General features: G+C 43.2%; 1 protein-coding gene across 4 annotated transcripts in view; it reads right to left on the bottom strand.

The window, feature by feature from the left end:
- KCTD19 (potassium channel tetramerization domain containing 19) overlaps positions 1–18,366 on the bottom strand; it is a 24,869-nt gene extending 6,503 nt beyond the window's left edge. For 3 of the 4 annotated variants that reach the window (XM_020884963.2, XM_020884961.2, XM_020884965.2), the window contains exons 1-7: positions 18,283–18,366; positions 15,844–16,137; positions 6,597–6,747; positions 5,424–5,615; positions 4,066–4,197; positions 2,013–2,223; positions 688–848 (exon numbers count right to left, since the gene is read on the bottom strand). In XM_020884963.2, the coding sequence (XP_020740622.1) occupies positions 688–848; positions 2,013–2,223; positions 4,066–4,197; positions 5,424–5,615; positions 6,597–6,747; positions 15,844–16,137; positions 18,283–18,285 (1,144 nt within the window). In that variant the 5' untranslated portion in view covers positions 18,286–18,366. Of the gene's footprint in view, positions 1–687; positions 849–2,012; positions 2,224–4,065; positions 4,198–5,423; positions 5,616–6,596; positions 6,748–15,843; positions 16,138–18,049; positions 18,206–18,282 lie in introns of those variants that run through there. The other variant, XM_020884962.2, reaches the window with a different exon arrangement.

Genomic DNA, 18,366 nt, shown 5'->3' with positions numbered 1-18,366 from the left:
TTCTAGTGAACTTTGTCATGAATGAAGGGTATATAAACAGATGATATAACCAAGACGTATATCATTAGACTGTGAACCCTATGAAAATAAGAGACTGGGTCTGTTTTGCTCTCTTCTATACTCCTAGTGTTATCTGATGTCCTGGTTTATGGTAGGTGCTCCAATAAATATTGTTTCTGAATGATAGTAATATAGCTTAAGTTGATATAAAACTTTTTGTTAGTAAACAGTTATAGGCAGCTGGTAAAACAACATTGGTTTTAGACTCAGATTTAAATCCCAGCTTGACCACAATCTCATCATATGAGCAGGTTCCCTCCCTGAGCCTCCGTGTCCTCTCTTAAGTGAGCCCAGGGACCATTCTTCTCTGGATGGCTGTGAAGACCCAAGGGGCACAGTGTCAGCTCCCAGGGCCAGAGCGGGCCTGCCCTTGGGGACCCATGCAGCCCCCACTGGGCCCATCTGCGCTGCTCAGCCTGTACTGCTTGAGGCTACTTGTGGGTTTGGTGTGGGGTGGGGGTCACCTAACATGAAAGTTTCCTTTTAGGCAAAAGCCACAAATGTTAGTCTGGCTTTCCTTTCCTGTTCCATCTATAGTTCCTGGCTCTGGCCAGCTTTATCTTTCCTCTCCTATCCCCTAGACCCTCCTCTGATGCTGCATCCAAACTGAGAAGCTTCTTTATTTACTGAGCACATCCATGGATGCCAGAGTCCTTGGCTCCAGATGAGTCTTGAGAGCCACTTTCATTGGCTCGTAGGTGATGTCCCTCTTGTCCAGGAAGGCACAGAGCTCATACACCTCAGAAATGGTCTCAGTCAGGGGCAGACGGCAAGTCCCCAGCCAGTTCCTGCCAAGAGAAAAGACCTGTCACAGAGTGCTTCAGCACTACACCCCAAGGGAGTCCAGCCTGTCAACTTCCCATATCTAGAATGTCTTGCCCTAAACACTGACTCAGACCTGTGGCCACTAATGTCATTTCCTTAACTGGTTTCTGTTGATGTCTCATAGTGGGTACATTTGGACACATAGACTCATCCTTTTGGGGCTGAGATTGACCTGTATCAGCAAAGCCCTCTAAATTGACTAGTTGCAAGCCTCCAGGCCCTGTCTTGGGTTCCAGAATCCAGGCCAGGGCCTAGCCACTCTATTTCCGCCCCAAGATATCTCAGCCACTGTGTGGCAGCCTGTCATGGTTTGGGAGATAACTGATACCTTCTCTGCCCAGGAAAGAAGCTAGGGACCTGAATATCAACCCCACCGCCTCTAAAGGCACTTGTCTTTGCCCTCTGTGCCCTGTGACCTCAGGGGTGGGACATCTCTGGGAGAGATGGATGGGGGTGGGTCACAAAGGCCCCACCCTTGGGGTAAGACAGTGTTTGAGGTTGGCTGACCCTCTCCACAGGTGCTCAGGAAAAGCCACTTCTATCTTTAGTTTTGGTACCAGTGTATTTTGTGAGCCTAAGAGAGTTCTATTCAGAACTTGTTTACCCTTCTATAAAACAGGATTAGAATCCATGCCCAGCACTAGTAGGAACAATCTCAGCTCATTCCCCAGGGCACAAGCCAGGTATCACTTCCTTCAAGAAGCCTATTTTGCCTTGCTCTTGGGGGGGGGGCAGGGTGCTCACCCCTGGTTCTGGACTTTCTGTGTGTCCTTGGGGAGGACTTTTGTAGGAGAAGGAATATGGCAGGGGAAATATCCAGCATCCTGAGTGTTGTGGCTGTGGCCTGGCCACCTTGGACCTAGCACAGGGCTAGAACCAGTGATGGATTGCAGAGGATGAAAATATTAAACAGTTTGAGACCTTTGAACCTTAGGAACCTTACACCTTGTCACCAGCCATCTCCTCTGAGGCCCAGATTTGGTGGTACTGATGCAGATGGTGGGAGTGGCTAAAATGATGGGTTTGTCCTATATTTCCTGACTCATGGACAGGGCCCCAGGGTGGTTCCTAGAGAAAGGTAAAGTGCAGCCTGAGTGGGATGAAGCATTCTCTGAGGAGGGCCTTACTTAACATGCTGGAAGAGAACCCCATTCCCGGTGATGTACAGCCTACTCCCATCCAGTGTGCTCTCGATGCGGAGCTGTCCCAGTGCGGAGTCTGGGTACTTGACAAGCAGACCCAGGGCCATCATGTACAGTGGCTTCACGGACTCTAGGCCTGCTGAACGGCCCCCCTTCCCAGGGCTTGGAGGAGGACAGGAGGTCCTGGAACAGCCACCTGTGCCGGAGAGAAAGAGGTGACTCCTAGGGTGCTCATGGTCAAAACTCTATTGGAAGCTTTGGGTCTTGCTTCCAACTGCTGTCTTGAATCAGTACTGAAGAGGCTTAGTGGGAGCTTATTTCCTTGCACAGCCACATCTGAATCTGCTGAACATCAGTATAGTTTTTATATTCAGCCTGCTTGAGGTCAAAACTATCTGTTGGGAGGTGAGGTGGGTGTGGGAGAAGGATTAATTTGCTGTATCACTAACACTTGAATTTCAGAACAATAGCCATCTGGCCCAGTCTCAGCAGGAATTTCCCTTAGTTCTAAGCTCTGCTGTAATTATCCATGGGTAAAGAACGACAACCATAGCAGAGAACCTGATATCATTACAGGGTCCCGAGACTCACAGTCCCTACCACGCCTGGGCAGAATTTTCCCAAGACACACTGTCTAGTGTTACTTTTAGGTTGGGTGTTCGTGTTCCTGGCTCACTGTTCTCCTGCAGTGGCCATAATGCTCAGTCTACACGAGACTGTCCCAGTGGCACCTGTGGGCCAGCGGCAAGCTGCCAGGTGATTTTTGTGGTTGTCTCCATCCCTGCAGGAGGGCTGGTATTCTCCTCTTATCACAGATGAGGAAACTATGTCCTGAGAGCATAGTCAGTAACTAAGTACCTTGCCCCAAACAGCAAAGCTAGGTGGGCCAGAGCTGGAGTGTGAGGGTGACTCTATTTTCAAGACTACCAGGGCTGTTTCTCTTACTTATGGTGCTTTATGAAAGGCAAAAAAACAGGCTTTGTGTTTGGGGGCTGCTGATGGCTTACAGAGCCCGTCCAGCAGCATGCCTCTCTTCCAGCTTCACATAACTCCTGAGCATCAGGCCCCACTCTGCTTAGCTCTCTGACCTCTGTTCTCTGACGAACAGAAGCCCTGGTGGAGAGGTTTGAACTCACACCCTCTCAAGTGGGTTGGAAGATCCTAAGAGGCTCCTGAGATCTGCTGCAGGATGCTACTACCCCCAAATAGGATAGGACTCCAATTGCCTGAGGAGAAGTCTGGAAGAACTGGGCCTCAAAGCAGGGAAGATCTGATTCCCATAGAATAAATATCTGGCAACATGCAGGCCAAACTTCACATGTGTAAGAGTACTATGCATTCTCAGAATGCCTGCTGAGGCCATGCAAAGGTAGTTGACTCCTGCAATATATACAGTAGCTTCCATAGACATGCAGGGTTTGGAAATGAGATGGTGAAAGGCTAATAAAAAAATGTGAGGAAAAAAAAATGTGAGGAACAAATTAGCATGAGATTGGACTGGGAGCCTGAAGGCCTGGACTGGACCAGTGTCAGAAAGTGGCAGGAGCAGGCAGAAACAGGCACAGCAGCCAGGGGTTCGAAGTAGGAAGGACAAGGGAATTTGGGGGTGGGTGGGATAACTGAAGTAGTATGGGGAATTTGCCCAAGAATTTCCCATGCCCTCCAGCTGTGCCCGGAAGAAGGAGGACAGGAGTGGCAGGTGGGGGTTAGTTACAAGTTCCCAATTGTTCGATTTGTCCAAAAGGAGGGCAGACCTCCCCTGACCTTGGGAAACCTGCCCTCAGGCCCAGCCTCCCTCCCCAGCCAGGCTGGGCTGAGCTACCTACATTTCAGTGGGAAGACTGAACAGACAGAGGACATGCCAGGTTTCAGGCTGAAATTTCTCTTCTCAGATTCTAAGTCAATCAAAATACCCACTTCTGTCACCATTAACCAAAGTGGATGGTGGGAGGGAAGGTGTTTGTTTTTGGCTTTTCTGGTCAAAGCCCAGACTGCCCGAGGATGTCAAGGGGAGGGCACATTTCCCCTGGGGACATACCCATGTTCATTCGATACAACCTCACAGCTTCACTGAGCTCAGGGATTTCCAGAATTTCTACTTCTGCTTCAAGCACATCTATGTTGGAGAAATTATCTGGTAGCAAAATCTTCTGTGAGCGGAGAAAATTCACTTGAAAAGCAAAGGGAAACAAAATGGGTTAAGGAGGTTATTTCTGATCTACTTGTAGGTCCAGGTTTTGGCACGTTTTTGATGCTGCAGCTTATCCTAGGCTCTCCTTGTTCTGAAACAATTTCTGAACATACCTGGTTAGATTAGCTTTCAGTCTATGGTTTTCAAGGTGAAATATCCCAAATTACTTTATTTTCCTGTGTTTGAGTCCCTGGGTGTGGCTTCCTATGGCCTGGCCTCAGGCTCCCAAGCCAGGCAGGCTCTCCTGGTGAGCACATTAGCCCTGAGACTTACCCTATGAGTCCTGACCCAAGAGCAGGTCATTCCAAAAGAAGGAGTTGTCTTGTCGCTTAGAGAGGAAGGGCCTGAGCGAGCCTGGGCTGGCAGGTGGCACTTGTAGTTTGTCCCTGCCTGGACTGCAGTGTGGGAGGCAGAGATGGAGCCAACGCTACTGTTCTGTGTGAATCAACTTTGAGATTCAGAAGCATATTATAGACAACTTCCCAGGTGACTATGAATAGGAAAGGCTGGGGTTCCAGGCATGTGGGCCCCAGTACCATTTGGGTGTTTCCTTCCCTGTTTGTCTAGGCAGCAGCAGCGTCTTAGAGTCAGTTCAGTTCACACCTCACCAGAGCCTGTCCTGGGCAGTGCAGAATGGAGGCTCTCTTCTGTCCAGGGTTGAAAGTTTTATCCCTCTTTAGGCCACTAGCTCAAGCAGACAATTCTGCAATGATTTTGGGGAAACTTTCACCATCCCCTCTTCCCTTTTATCCTGAGTTTAGTGCAAATGAGAGCTGAAGGGACTATCCTTTGAAACAACTCTATTTCCTCATTTTATGGCAAGAGAAACTGAGGTCTACAGCCTAGATGGATAAATAAAAGCAAAGAAATAAGAGTAGTTTGGAGTTCTGCTTAAGGTCTTGCCCTTCACATCAACTCTTGTGGCCCCTGATACCACTACAGGTGGTTTCCAGTGCCCCTTTACAACCCAGGCCCTTCCAAAATGAACAGGGAATAAAATAGCCCCGAGGCTAATGGCAGCCTAAGGTTGGGAATCCATCTGCCTCCAGGAAGGCTCTGTCATGTTTCCACCAGCTCTGCTCAGGGAAGGTCTTGAGGCCCTAAGCCCCAAGCTGGGCCTCCAAGGGGTGTGGGGTCAGGAGGGGTGGATAAGCCCTATCCGCCCACCCCTGCGCACCTCCCCTCCCCCATGATAAAACAATCACCAATGAAGCGGAACTCGCTGCACTCGCACTCGATCAGGGCCATGGTCTCAGCCAGCCACAGCAGGTTGTCTTCAGTTACCAGGCTTGGATGCTTGGCCACTAGGTCTAGGGGCAGGAAGCAGTAGTGCACTTCCTCTTCTGTGTCTAACAGTGGTGTATCCATGAGTCCCAAAGGTGCCTTATCATGTAGGCCTGGAGGAAAATGTGCAGAAGGGCATCACCAACTTCCAGAGGTCAGGGCTCTCAGAGGTGGGGGCACTCACTGACTCAGGGGGCCCAGAGGAAGCTGGAGAGATCATCCCAGAGATGGTCCCTGCCAGATGCCTCCTCCTTCTCACTCCTTTCAGTGTAACCCTAGGTTTGGCAAGGGTGTGGTGGGGAACAGGGCAAGAGAAATCTATCTATTCTACAGTGAAGGGCAGTGGGACATGTGAAATTTTGGCTCATATACTTAAAGTCATTAAATTCATACTGGTTTCCAGCTGGGGAGACATTACTTGCAGGATTCACAGAATGAAAGGGAGCCAAGGTAACCAGAACTTAGGAAGGCATGGGGGAGGGAAATGGCCAAAATGAAGTTAGGATAGTAAGAAAGGGCCTGGGGTGGGCTATGGTGAGAAGTTTAGTTTTTTAAGTAATAAAATGGAAAAATAATTTTGAAAAATTCATACTGGTTATCCATTTATTTCTTTCTAATTGATCAAACCAACTACAGATAAAATAAATGACCCATAGATAAAATAGATCCTTTTAACTCTCCCCAAAGCTCTAAACCCATCAATAATCATGAATGTCTATTCTTGTGTCTCAAATAGGTCATTCTATACTACAAGGCACCCACCAAGCAGTGATCATTTGGAGACATTCCTTGTGTGGTGGTTAGAGGTGACTTGATGGTAGAGTTCCCTGACCACTAGGACAGGGTGGAGGGCAGCCTAGCCTTGCCCAGGTGAAACCAGTATGCAGAGGAATGAACAAGAAGAAGGATGTTTAGTTCCAGTGGGTAAGCGGCCATGGAGAGGGCATGTGGCAGGTACAAAATCAAAGGAGATGACAGGAAGGCACAGAAATCATTTAGAACTAGTTCAGAAATCAGGGCACTCTCCACTTCTGTTAGAGTGAGGAGAAAGGAAGCCGATCTGGGCTTTAGAAAAGGTCAGCCTGTGGTGATACCTGTGAAGGCTGGGCTTTTTATAGGAAATTCTGAGGGTTTGCTGATACACTTCCACGTTCGCCAGTAGTTCAGAGATGCTCTCTCGGCAACAGGTATGTCTGCAGGCCTCACACGTAGGTGGTGTTTCCCTTCCTTCAGATTATCTAGAGTCTGTTAGATAAAGAAGGTTATTGCTTTGAAAATTTTAAACCAAGTAATTATCTACCAATTCTGGGGTGAAATACTAGAATTTGGTAAAGTGTTTTGAAATAAACTGAGTCACTCACTCAATTTAGGTAAAAATTTAAGTCTATAAGATGATATGCTGTTACTCAAAATATTAATGAATATTTCCTTTATGATTTTTGAAGCAGTTTTTTCTGCTTTATAATTTTGAGTGATAAAAATTTATCTTATACAATTTTAAGAGTAATTTAATCATTAAAAAGTAGTCCTCTAAAGGCACCACATGACCAGTTTTATTCTCTTAAGAGCCTCATAATGGACAGAACACCTCAGATCCAGTGTGAAGCTAATTAAAGAACCTGCTTACTACACTGGTGCTCTCCAAAAGCTGCCCAAGGAATCCTGAGCTTTGAGAAGAGCCCTCTGGTGGCCATGGCTATAAACTGCACCCCCATAACTGCTTAAGACCTGCAAAAGGAGGGGACCACAGTGGGGAATCTTCCCCACTTTGAGTGGCTGGTGGATTTGTGGAAGGACTGGATAATGGTGGGGTCATGGGGAGTGCTTTCCTGGAGGCAATGAACAATGGAAGAAAAAAGTGCATGTGAAACAGCAGAAGAGAGTCTGTCATTCATTCATTGAGAAATGGTTGCCTGCTGTAGTTGAGACCCGGCTCCATTTCCTGCTACTTCCACTAAAGTGTGAGCAGTATCATTTCCTCCAATAAGTGTTTGACAAATCTAAAACAGGGAAAAAAAACCCAAACAAGTAAATCTACAAGGATTGCAATTCTTGCCAGTCAAGAACATGCTGCATGCATTAGACCCAGGAACGTCAACTAGGTTTTTTCCTAAACTCTCTCAGCCAATCCTTGCTCTTATTTCTAGAAATATAAGGCCTTCCACTCATGGGAAGCCATTTGGCTGCTCTAAGAATCCATGGAATCCCTAACCCCTTTACTCTGCTTTATTATTCTCAGTAACACCTACTTGTTTATTTACTGTCTGCCAGTCTCCCCAAATATATATAACCTTCAAGACCATAAGGACCCTGTCTGTTTTGTTCTCCGCTGCATTTACAGCAACCACAGTAGTGTTTGTGGGATCTCAATGTATTTTTGTGGAATGAATGAATGAGTGAAGAGCACTTCAGAGAGCTTATGCTTTCAGTTGCCCCTTGGCTTTGCTGACTAAAGTTGCCAGAGTGTGTGGCTGGTCTTCCATGGACTTTAATGCCCCTTTTTTCTGCCTGAATACTACTCCTAGTACTTTTCCTCTTCGTATGTTATGACCCATAAATTATTAGAGGGAGGATTTCTTTAGGGAAATACAGACCCGAATTCAAATGGCTAACTGCTAGCACAAGGATAATTAATGTTGCTTTTGGCTCAGATTATAGTGAAGACATATGTCAATCAGAAGTAACATAAGACTGATGGCATGGGGGCGAGTGTGTGTATGCACAGTTGCCAAAAGATGGCTGACAAATGCCCTGCTGGCAGAGCCCTGGGACTTAACCGAGCTTTTCCAAAACAGCAGCAGTGCTCAGAGAAGCCTTATGCTCTGATGTGGGCTGTTGGAAGGAATGTGATGGTAAGAGAGCCTGGGGGAGCTTGCAAATATCCAACTGTTTGTAAAGACAAGAAGGGCCAGCACCACTTGGAAGCTCAGAGGAGCAAGATTGGTTGAACAAAAGGATATACACAATAGATGCTATCAGCCAAACAAGCCAAATAAGACACACCTATCAGCATCTCTAACCTGCCCCTCCACTGCTATCTCCAGCTCCCCACCCTGAAGTAGATTCAGCCTTCACACATCATCTTGGATACATCATTCAGTGTTCTGTCAGCACATATTTTATTAAACACCTGCTATAGGCCCAGTACTGTGATGCTGGGAATGTAAACATGAAAAGAACTCAAGCTAGTGAGGGAGGGGACATATGAATATCCCAACAGAATTAGCACTGATCTTAGAGCAGAGGCAAAACTACCTGGAAATGTCAGGCTAGTCTTCCTGTGGGCCTCATTTAGGCTAATTCTTGAAGTGTTCTAGAAAGAGGGAACAGCAAGTGAAAAGGTGTTAAGAGGAAGCATTTAGGGTGCTCAGTGACATGACTGGACATTGAGGTGGGCATGTGTGTATGTGTGTGTTTGAGTGTGAGCATGTGTGCATGCATGGATGTAGATTTATCTATGTGTTGGGACATGAGCCAGGACAAGCATATGGGCTGTTCTGTGAGGAGCCCTGATGCCATGTTGAAGCATTTATACTTGAGCTGTCCATTTACCCACATCCACAGATGAGCTACACTGTTGGGGTAAGTATCTGCTGTTTATGAAATCTTCCTTTACAAGATCACAGTGGTAATCTGTCTCACATCATAAGAAATTGGAAATGTGAGACTTGTCAGTGCAGTGGTCTTTTTTCTTAAAAGCATCATTTGTGTGATCAACATAAAAACTCTCTAGCTCCCTTGAGCACAAGGGTTGCAGGCCTATTTGGTTTGCTTGCCGGTAGCAGAACACTCCAGAGAAGGCAATGGCAACCCACTCCAGTACTCTTGCCTGGCAAATCCCATGGATGGAGGAGGCTGCAGTCCATGGGGTCGCTAAGAGTCGGACACGACTGAGTGACTTCCCTTTCACTTTTCACTTTCATGCACTGGAGAAGGAAATGGCACCCCACTCCAGTGTTCTTGCCTGGAGAATCCCAGGGACGGGGGAGCCTGGTGGGCTGCCATCTATGGGGTCGCACAGAGTCAGACACGACTGAAGCGACTTAGCAGCAGCAGCAGAACACTCACAGTTTCCAAACTTACAAGTCCTCAGAAGGCATGAAAAAGGAAATACAATTAGCATGTACCGTCAACATACTAAGTACTTGGTGGACTTCAGGCAGGCAAGAAAAGGGAATCAACAGTCTGCCATGAACCTTGAAGCCTTGTGACTTATCCTGAAGAAAAATTTCACACTCTGCAGTAGCAGCTGTGACTCCCAATCAAGCTGATAGTATGTGTGAGGTTTGGAGCAGCTTACATTTACACAAAGGGGACTTCCTGAATTACAGAGAAAATTCTAGGAAGCACTGTGGCATTAATGTACAGACTTGTAATGACTAGTTTATGCTCCCCCTGTGAACAAGATACAACATTCCTAACTATCCAGGCTTGAGGATTTACATACCAACCTTAAGGACTCCAAATTTATGTCTCTAGACCTGACTGCTTCCTTGAATTCCAGATCTATACATCTGGCTGCCTGCCCCCATCACCATCCAGATTTTTAATGAGCACCATTTTCTTGCCTCTCAATACATTCAAATCCAAACTCCTGATTTTCCCCTCTGAGCCTGCACCTCAGAACCCTGAAATTTGACTTTCATATAATTTTTATGTGTCACAAATATTTTTCTTTTGATTTTTTTCAACCATCTAAAAATGTAAAAGCAATTCTTAGTTCATAAGTTGTACAAAAAAAGTAATGGGCTGAATTTGGTCTATGATGTAGTTTGCTGACTCCTAATGTTAGGCTGGAAGTTAATGATTTTTTATAGCTCTATTGAAATGTTTCATATTATTTCTAATGTGAATAAATTTCATATTATATGGGCTTCCCAGGTGGTGTTAGTCATAAAGAATCTGCCTGCCAATGCAGGAGATGTAATGTGAATAAATTTCATATTATATATATAAATGAAAAAATTTACCCACCTAAATTATACAATTCAGTAATTTTTAGCATATTCACAGAATTGTGCAGCCATCATCACAATCTATTTTAATATCATAAAAAGAAACCCTATGCTCATTTAAGAGTCCACTGCCCATTTTTGCTGATTCTATCCTTCTTACCCTGTACCTTGGCCTTAGGCAACTACTGATCTACTTTCTGTCTCTGTAACTTTGCCTATTTCTGCACATTTTATATAAATGGAATCATACAATATATGGTCTTTTGCATCTGATTCTTTCACTTTGCATAACATTTCAAAGTTCATTTTCATTGTTACATGTATCAGTACTTCATTCCTTTTATTGACAAATAATATTTCATTGTATAAATATACCATTTTGTTTGTCTATTCATCAGCTGATGAACATACAGGTTCACTTTTTGGCTTTTATGAACAATTCTGCTATGAACATTTGTCTGCAAGTGTCCACGTGGACATTCTGTAGGTTTTAATTTTTCTTGGGTATATACCTAGGAGTGGAACTGCTGGGTTATATGGTAACACCATGTTTAACTTTTTGAGGAACTGCCAGACTGCTTGCCAAAGAGGTTGTACAAATTTACATTCCTATCAGCAGTGCATGAGGGTTCTAATTTCACCCTGTCTTTGCCAACACCTGTTATTGTCTTTTTGATGAGAGGCATCCTAGTGGGTATGAAGTGGTAACTTAATCGTGGTTTTGATTTGCATTTCCTTGATGGCTAGTGATACTGAGCACCTTTTCATGTGCTTATTGCCCATTTGTATATCTTCTTTGGAAAAATGTCTATTCAAATACTTTTAAAATTTATTTATTTTGGCTGCACTGGATCTTTGCAGCTGAGTGCAGACTTTTTTTAGTTGTGGTGAGCAGGGACTACTCTTCATCGTAGAGTGCAGGCTTCTCATTGTGGTGGTTATGCTTGCTGGCAGAGTACAGGCTCTAGGCACTCAGGCTTCAGTAGTTGTAACATGTGGGCTCATTAGTTATCATTCATGGGCTCTAGAGCTCGGGCTCAGTAGTTGTGGCAGTGGGCCCACTTGCTCTGTGGCATGTGGGATCATCCTGGACCAATGATCAAATCCATGTCCCCTGCATTGGAGGGTGGATTCTCAACCCTCCAATGGACCTTCACTGGACCAGCAGGGAAATCCCCTTTGCTCATTTTAAATTTGACTGTCTTTTTGCTGTTTAGTTGTAAGAGTTCTTTATATATTTTGGATACATGTCCCTTATCAGATATGTGATTTGCAAATATTTCATTCCGTTCTGTGTGCTGTCTCTTCACTTTCTCAATGGTGTCCTTTGAAGCACAAAATTTTAGAATTTTGATGAAATTCAAAATTCATTTAATTCTTTTGTTTCTCATGTTTCTGACATTGTACCTGACAACCATTGTTTAACCCAAGGTATAATGATCTTATAAAATTTTAAATTTGATAATTTTATTTCTTTCTTTAAACATCTCCAAAAGCTACCTATAACATTTAGAATAGATCCTGTATAGTCGCCTATACAACTCTGTAAGATCTGACCTGTAACATCCTCTGACCTCATCTACTTTTGATATCTCTCTACTCCCCACCACCACACTGTGTGGCATGTGGGATCTTTGTTGCCTGACAAGGGGTTGAATCTTCGTCCCCTGCAATGGATGCATGGAGTCTTAACCACTGGACCACCAGGGAAGTCCTGGCATCTCCCTGCTTCTCACTGAACCTGACAATGGCCGCTGAGTCTGCCTCTTCCAAGCCATTCTAACCTCAGGGCATTTGTGTTTGTTGTTCTTATGCCTCAAAGATTTTTCCTAGACATCTCCATATTTTATCCCTTTTGCATTCAGTCTTCTGTTCAAATATTGCCTTCAATAAATCCAGCCCTGACCACTCTTTCTAAAGGAGTAGCTGACCTCAGTCACTTGCTATCTCCTTATGACATACTACACAACTGTATATTAAAAAGCAGATTAGATATAAATGCTTTATTCCTTCAACATATTCTAGTACTATAAAGTAGTGACTGATATAATAAATAAAAGTTACACATGAAAAAAAGAAAATCAGAGACTTCCTTGGTAGTCCAGGGGTTAAGACTCTGCCCTTTCAATACAGGGAGTGTGGGTTCAATCCCTGGTTGGGGAACTAAGATTTCACATGCCATGCAAAGTGGCCAAGAAATAAACAAAGAACAAGTGAATCAAAAAAAAAATTTTTTAAGAGAAAATCATATAAACACATTCTGAAGCCCCAAGAAGTTCTAGAATACAGAAATGGCCTCCTCTTTCACTATTACACAGGAAACACTGCTCTATTCTTCATAGCACACACCTCTATCTGACCTTATATGACTATATAGTTCATTCTGTGTCTCCAGTACTTGGCCTGTGATTGGTGCTCTATACATGTTAATGTTACACTTAGAATCAAGACAATAATAGGTATTGAGTGTGCCCTTTAAAGGCCAAAGCTATAGGCCGGAAGGAGGTAGGATGGGCAGGTAGATGGCAAGGAGGAATGGGAGAGATAAAGGGTAGGGATGTAAGGAATGGGAGAAATAAAGGGTAGGGATGTGAGGGAATGAGGGAAGGGTAGAGACTGTGAGCTCAACCACCTGTCCTCTAGAGGCTTCCCATCTCATTCTACTAGTTGGTTCCTGTATGGTTTTTCAACCGAACTTACTATATTATAGATAATCCTGAGTAGGATATGCCACATGTTGAGATCATGGGAACTTTAGTTAGTGGGAGGCAAAGTCTTGTTTTATTGTTAGGGGCTAAATCTGAAGGACTCTATAGTGAGCAGCACTAACAGGTTAGAACAATTGAGAATAGTGTTGTCCAATATGTGGCTATTGGATACTTGAAATGTGATAGCCTGAATCTGAGATGTGCTATAAGTGTAAAATACACATCAGATTTTGAAGACTTGGTACATGAAAAGAAAGTAAAATATATTAATTTTAAAATACTGATTACATGGAATTTCCTGGTGGTCCAGTGATTAAGAACCTGCCTGCCAAAGCAGGGGATACAGGTTTGACCTCTGGTCTGAGATGATTCCACATGGGCAGAGTAACTAAGCCCATGCCCCACAACTTCTGAAGCCTGAGTGTCCTAGAGCCTGTGCTCCATAGAGCCCATGCTCCACAACAAGAGAAGTCACCACAATGAGAAGACCACGCACCACAGATAGAGTAACCCCCATTCACTGCAACTAGAGAAAGCCCGTGTGCAGCAATGAAGACACAGAACAACCAAAAATAAATGAATTAAAAATAAATACTTTATAAAAAAGAAAATATCGATTATATATTGAAATGATAACATTTAAAAATATTGGGTTAAATAAAATATATTGTTAATTTCACTTGCTATTTTTTAATGTGGCTACTAGAAAAATTAAGTTACACATATGGCACAAATGTGTAACACAAATGTGGTTAACATATTTTTATTGGATCATCCTATAATCCCATAGGAATAATGTCTGATACCTAGAAAGTTTTCAGTAAATACTGGCTAAATGCATTAAAGTTGGCTGCCTGAGAAGGGTCTTTAGACTAAGAATTGGCAGACCCTGTTTTCTCCAAGCAAATTGTACATTTAGGCAAGAACCTGAGTACGTGGACAGGGCTTAACAGTGAGGAAAATGATGGAAATGTGTGAGGCTGTTGATTTGCTTGAGATTGCTGTCTTTTTCTCCAGCTGTATTTATACTCTACTTTAGTGAATAAATAACACTTAAGCCGGGTTGGCCTAAATGTTTATTTCTTTGAGAGCACCATTTATGAAACATAAGCACTTGTTTTATGGTCTGTTTTGGGAGGCAGATCCATATGATTTTTTTTTTCCCATGTGATTCTTCAAATACTGCTACTGCTCACACAACTTGCAACTTTGGAATTGGACTAATTCATTGGCTGCTAAGTTGTTACCTCCCATTTAGAAATTGCTTCCCAAATATATTTTGTCTCAATTTGGGGAATAAGGACATCAAAGGAATTAAAGGGCTTGATAAATTGTATAATAGCCTTGTGCTCTTTAAAGTAGTTCTTCAAAAAGTTGCATAGATCTCTTTGATTTTCTGCAATGAACAACTGACTCCCTCCTTTCTCCCATTAAATGGTGCTTGGGAATTCCCTGACAGTTCAGTATAAGGACTCTCCATTCCCACTGCTAAGAGCCTGGGTTTGATCCCTGGCTGGGGAAGAAGTCATATGGTGGTGCAGCCAAAAAAAAAAAAAAAAAAAAGTCAGCAGCTATCTTGACATTCCAGGTCCTTTAAGTGAATTTGAAGCACTTGTAAGCAATTCTAGTGCTCAGTTCCTGGGATAGCTGAAAAAATTTTTATTTCAGGTGGGTAACTTAAAAAAGAATACACAACAGTTTGCACTGGAGTATATGGATGTTGATTTCCAAATATATAATACCTTTTAAATATTAAATACTGATTTAGTAAAGTGTCCATAAAACATGCATTGTGAAATGTCCCTGATCCTATATGACCCAGATATGCAGGGACTACATCAGTTCCTCTCTGAGGTGTTGGGGAGGCATAGTTGGTTGCACACTGAGCTGCACTGTGGCTTGTTGAGTCAGTGCTTCTGAAGACAGAGTAAACAACACCCTGTCCAGACAGTGGGGTTAATATGGAGCAAGATCAATGGTCCTTCCCAGTTATAATATTTAGCTCTTCCAGGTTAAAGAAGTCATTGTTCAAAAACTAAAAATAAACTACTTAAGATTAACCATAGAAATGATTTCTGTAGTTGGGAGAAAAATTAGGAAAGAAGGTAATGTTCTCTGGTGATACTATAATGGTTTCAAAGTAAAGGTATTTAAAGCTCTTACACCAAGAAAAGAATAGTCTTGGAAAACAGAGAAGTGAAGACAAAGGAAAGATTCTGCAGTTTGCAGGACTTTTTGCTTTGCTGTAAGTGAACACTGTGTACCTAACAGGCACAATGAGAAGTAATGTTGTCTGACACATCTTTCAGATTTTAAATCTCAGACACAGTGCATGTAGCAAATCCTATAATTTCTAGTGTTTTCACCTTTCAAAATTCAACAACAAAAATAAGGAGAAGCTTAAATTAGGATTTCCAAGAGTTAAGAATACCCTCTCGGGGGATGGAAAGTTCTATCTGGGGGTCTGTGGTAACTGCTGGTATAGACAAGGCAGAGTTAGGATGAAATCCTTTATTCAGAACATGCATTTCCAGTGTACTGTTTATTACTTTGACTCTCTCATCATACTTTCTCATTAGAGGATCATCTCAGCAACCAATATATAAAAGGACACAAATTTTTAGTGATGTAAAGCCTATATTATTGAGCACCACTCCTGGAAGATAAGCATATCTTACCTGCAGCAAAGGCATCAGCTGCAAACCCAGTGCTTGCTCATAGAGCAAGTTCAGCTCTGCACAACTGGAGAAGGAGAGTTTGGAGGTGTAGAGGTAATAGTGCACATGCCTGAATGTGGAACCATCTCTGTCGATGAACAACCTCTGGTTTTCAGAGGTCAGTGCTGAAGCCTCTTTCCATAGCAGGGAGTCTGGGAACTGAGCGAGTTTGCTTCTGGGAACTGAGAAATGCCAGCCCCCCACATTGAAATGAAACAAATCCTCTGCTGACTCATGAGGCATACCAGGCTCCTCCTAAAGGGAAAATGAAGAGATCTATGCAATAAAATGAAATAAAAAGCACCCATATTGGAAAGGAAGAAGTAAAATTATCTCTATTTGTAGATGATGTGATCTTGCAATAGAAAATCCTGAGGAATTCACTAGGAAATTACTAGAAATAAGTTCAAGAAGGTTGAAGGGTGCATATCAATATAAAAAATCAACTGTATTTTTATATGCTAGCAATGAACAATACAAAAATGAAATTAAGAAAACAATTCCACTCACAACAGTATAAAAATGAACAAAGTATTTAAGAATAAATTTAACAAAAGAAGTATAATACTTGTACTCTGAAAACCCCAAAACATTGTTGAAAGATAATTTAAAATACCTAAATAAATGGAAAATCTTTCTACGTTCATGGATCAGAAGACAATATTGTTATGGTAGCAATACTCTTGGAATTGATTCCTATGAAACACAATTCCTATGAAAATTCCAACTGATTTTTTTTTCTTTTGCAAAAATTGACAAGCTGATGTTAAAATTCATACCCTACTATTGGCCAACAGAGGAAGAATGATTTTCTCCTTGCCTGGGACAGCTCAACCAATGAGACACTGTCACAACTCAGCCAATGAAAAGTCACTAAACTTCAAACTCCCAGGTTCCTCCAGTGTATTTTTGTTTTTATTACAGCCCTTCCCAACTTCCCCTTCTCCTCTACAAAAGTTTCCTCTCTTCCACTTTACCAGACTTGCATGTGGTTCACCATAATTGCATGTCCTGAGTTGCAGTTCTTTACTGTTCCCAAATAAACCTGTTTTACTGGTTAAAAACAAAACCCAATTGTTTCAGGTTAACAAATTCTAGGTAAAAATTATGCATGCTGAAGTGATTGGGGTGCAATGTACCAATATTTCTAATTTATTTTTAAATGTATCAAAAGATAAGATGAATGGATAGAGGATGAGTGATTAAACAACTACAGCGAAATGTTCATTGTAGAATCTAGGTGGTGGCTATATAGTTTCACTGTAAAATTCTTTCAAACTTTCTAAATGTTTCAAAATCTGCATTAAAATGCTGGGAGGTGGGGGAGATTGTTAAGGTGGTTGCTCAAGGGAGGAAAAGTCCACTTCTCCGACAAAAACCTGCCATCTCCAATTTTGACATCTGGGTAAAGAAAATAAATGCATGCAATGAAGAAGGGAGTGAGGTTCTTTTCTCTCATAAGAAGCCTGGTTTAAATGTTCAGATATAAAGAACAATTATACATGTCATGTTTGAGGCTAGAAGAATTAAAGGGGACATGAGAGAAGGATTACAAATTGTAAAATGGTGACAATACTCTCAGAAGCAGAGGTGGAAAAACCAATCTAATAAGCTAATCTAAACTTTTAAGTCATGACCTTTCTAAACATGGCTAAGGCTGAATATGACAAGCTGAGAGTAAGGACCCCACCTAGACCAGAAAGCATAAATATACACACAAACACGATTTTGCTTTCTATTCTCCTTAAAGGTGATGAGCTGGCCCTACAGGCGCTTGTAGTTCTTGAAAGACAAAAGGCTTCTTGTCAGATTGACTGCAGGAAACAGAGTAGCCTGTAGTCATCACTACTCCGTCCCAAAGAGTGTCTCTCTCTTCCCCACACTGATCCCTCACCCCTAAAGAAGATCAATCAGTTGATCCCGCTTCCAAATCAATTTCTAGAACTAGAACTACCTCATGATCTACAGACAGGACCTCAACTCCTCAGAGCCAGGATTTCGTATCTGGAGCTTCCCATCATGCCTCAGAGAGCTGCCCTCCAACCCAATCTTTCAGATCCCCCACCCGCCATTACGTTCACCCACCAGGCCACCGCCTTGCCTCAAAGTCAACGTTCCCCAAGAACTGAGATTGAAGACCTTTACCCCGTCCGAGGCACAGCCTCACCTTTCAGACCTGGAGTCCCACACCCCATCCTCAGAGTTAGAACACTTCAACCGTCAAAGCAGGCACATTCTTCTGACTCCTCAGAACTAGCCCCCAGACCCTTCAAAGCTGGGTTTATATCCGCCCTGTGTCCCAGAGTCAGGTCCCTAACCCTACAGCCCTAATCCTCGACCACATCGCACCCATTCGCTGTTTTAACGCTTTTGGCGCCCCCGCCAGGGCGGGCTCCATACCATGGTCCAGGCTCCAGAAGCGGGTGGACAGGCACGTGACCAGGACAATAACGGACCTCAGGAGTGCGGCGGCGCGCGGGGCGG

This window comes from Odocoileus virginianus, chromosome 20 (assembly GCF_023699985.2).
Source record: "Odocoileus virginianus isolate 20LAN1187 ecotype Illinois chromosome 20, Ovbor_1.2, whole genome shotgun sequence".
Lineage (NCBI taxonomy): Eukaryota > Metazoa > Chordata > Mammalia > Artiodactyla > Cervidae > Odocoileus > Odocoileus virginianus.
Note: the sequence above shows the minus strand (reverse complement) of the source record. Positions and strands in the feature narration are given on the sequence as shown.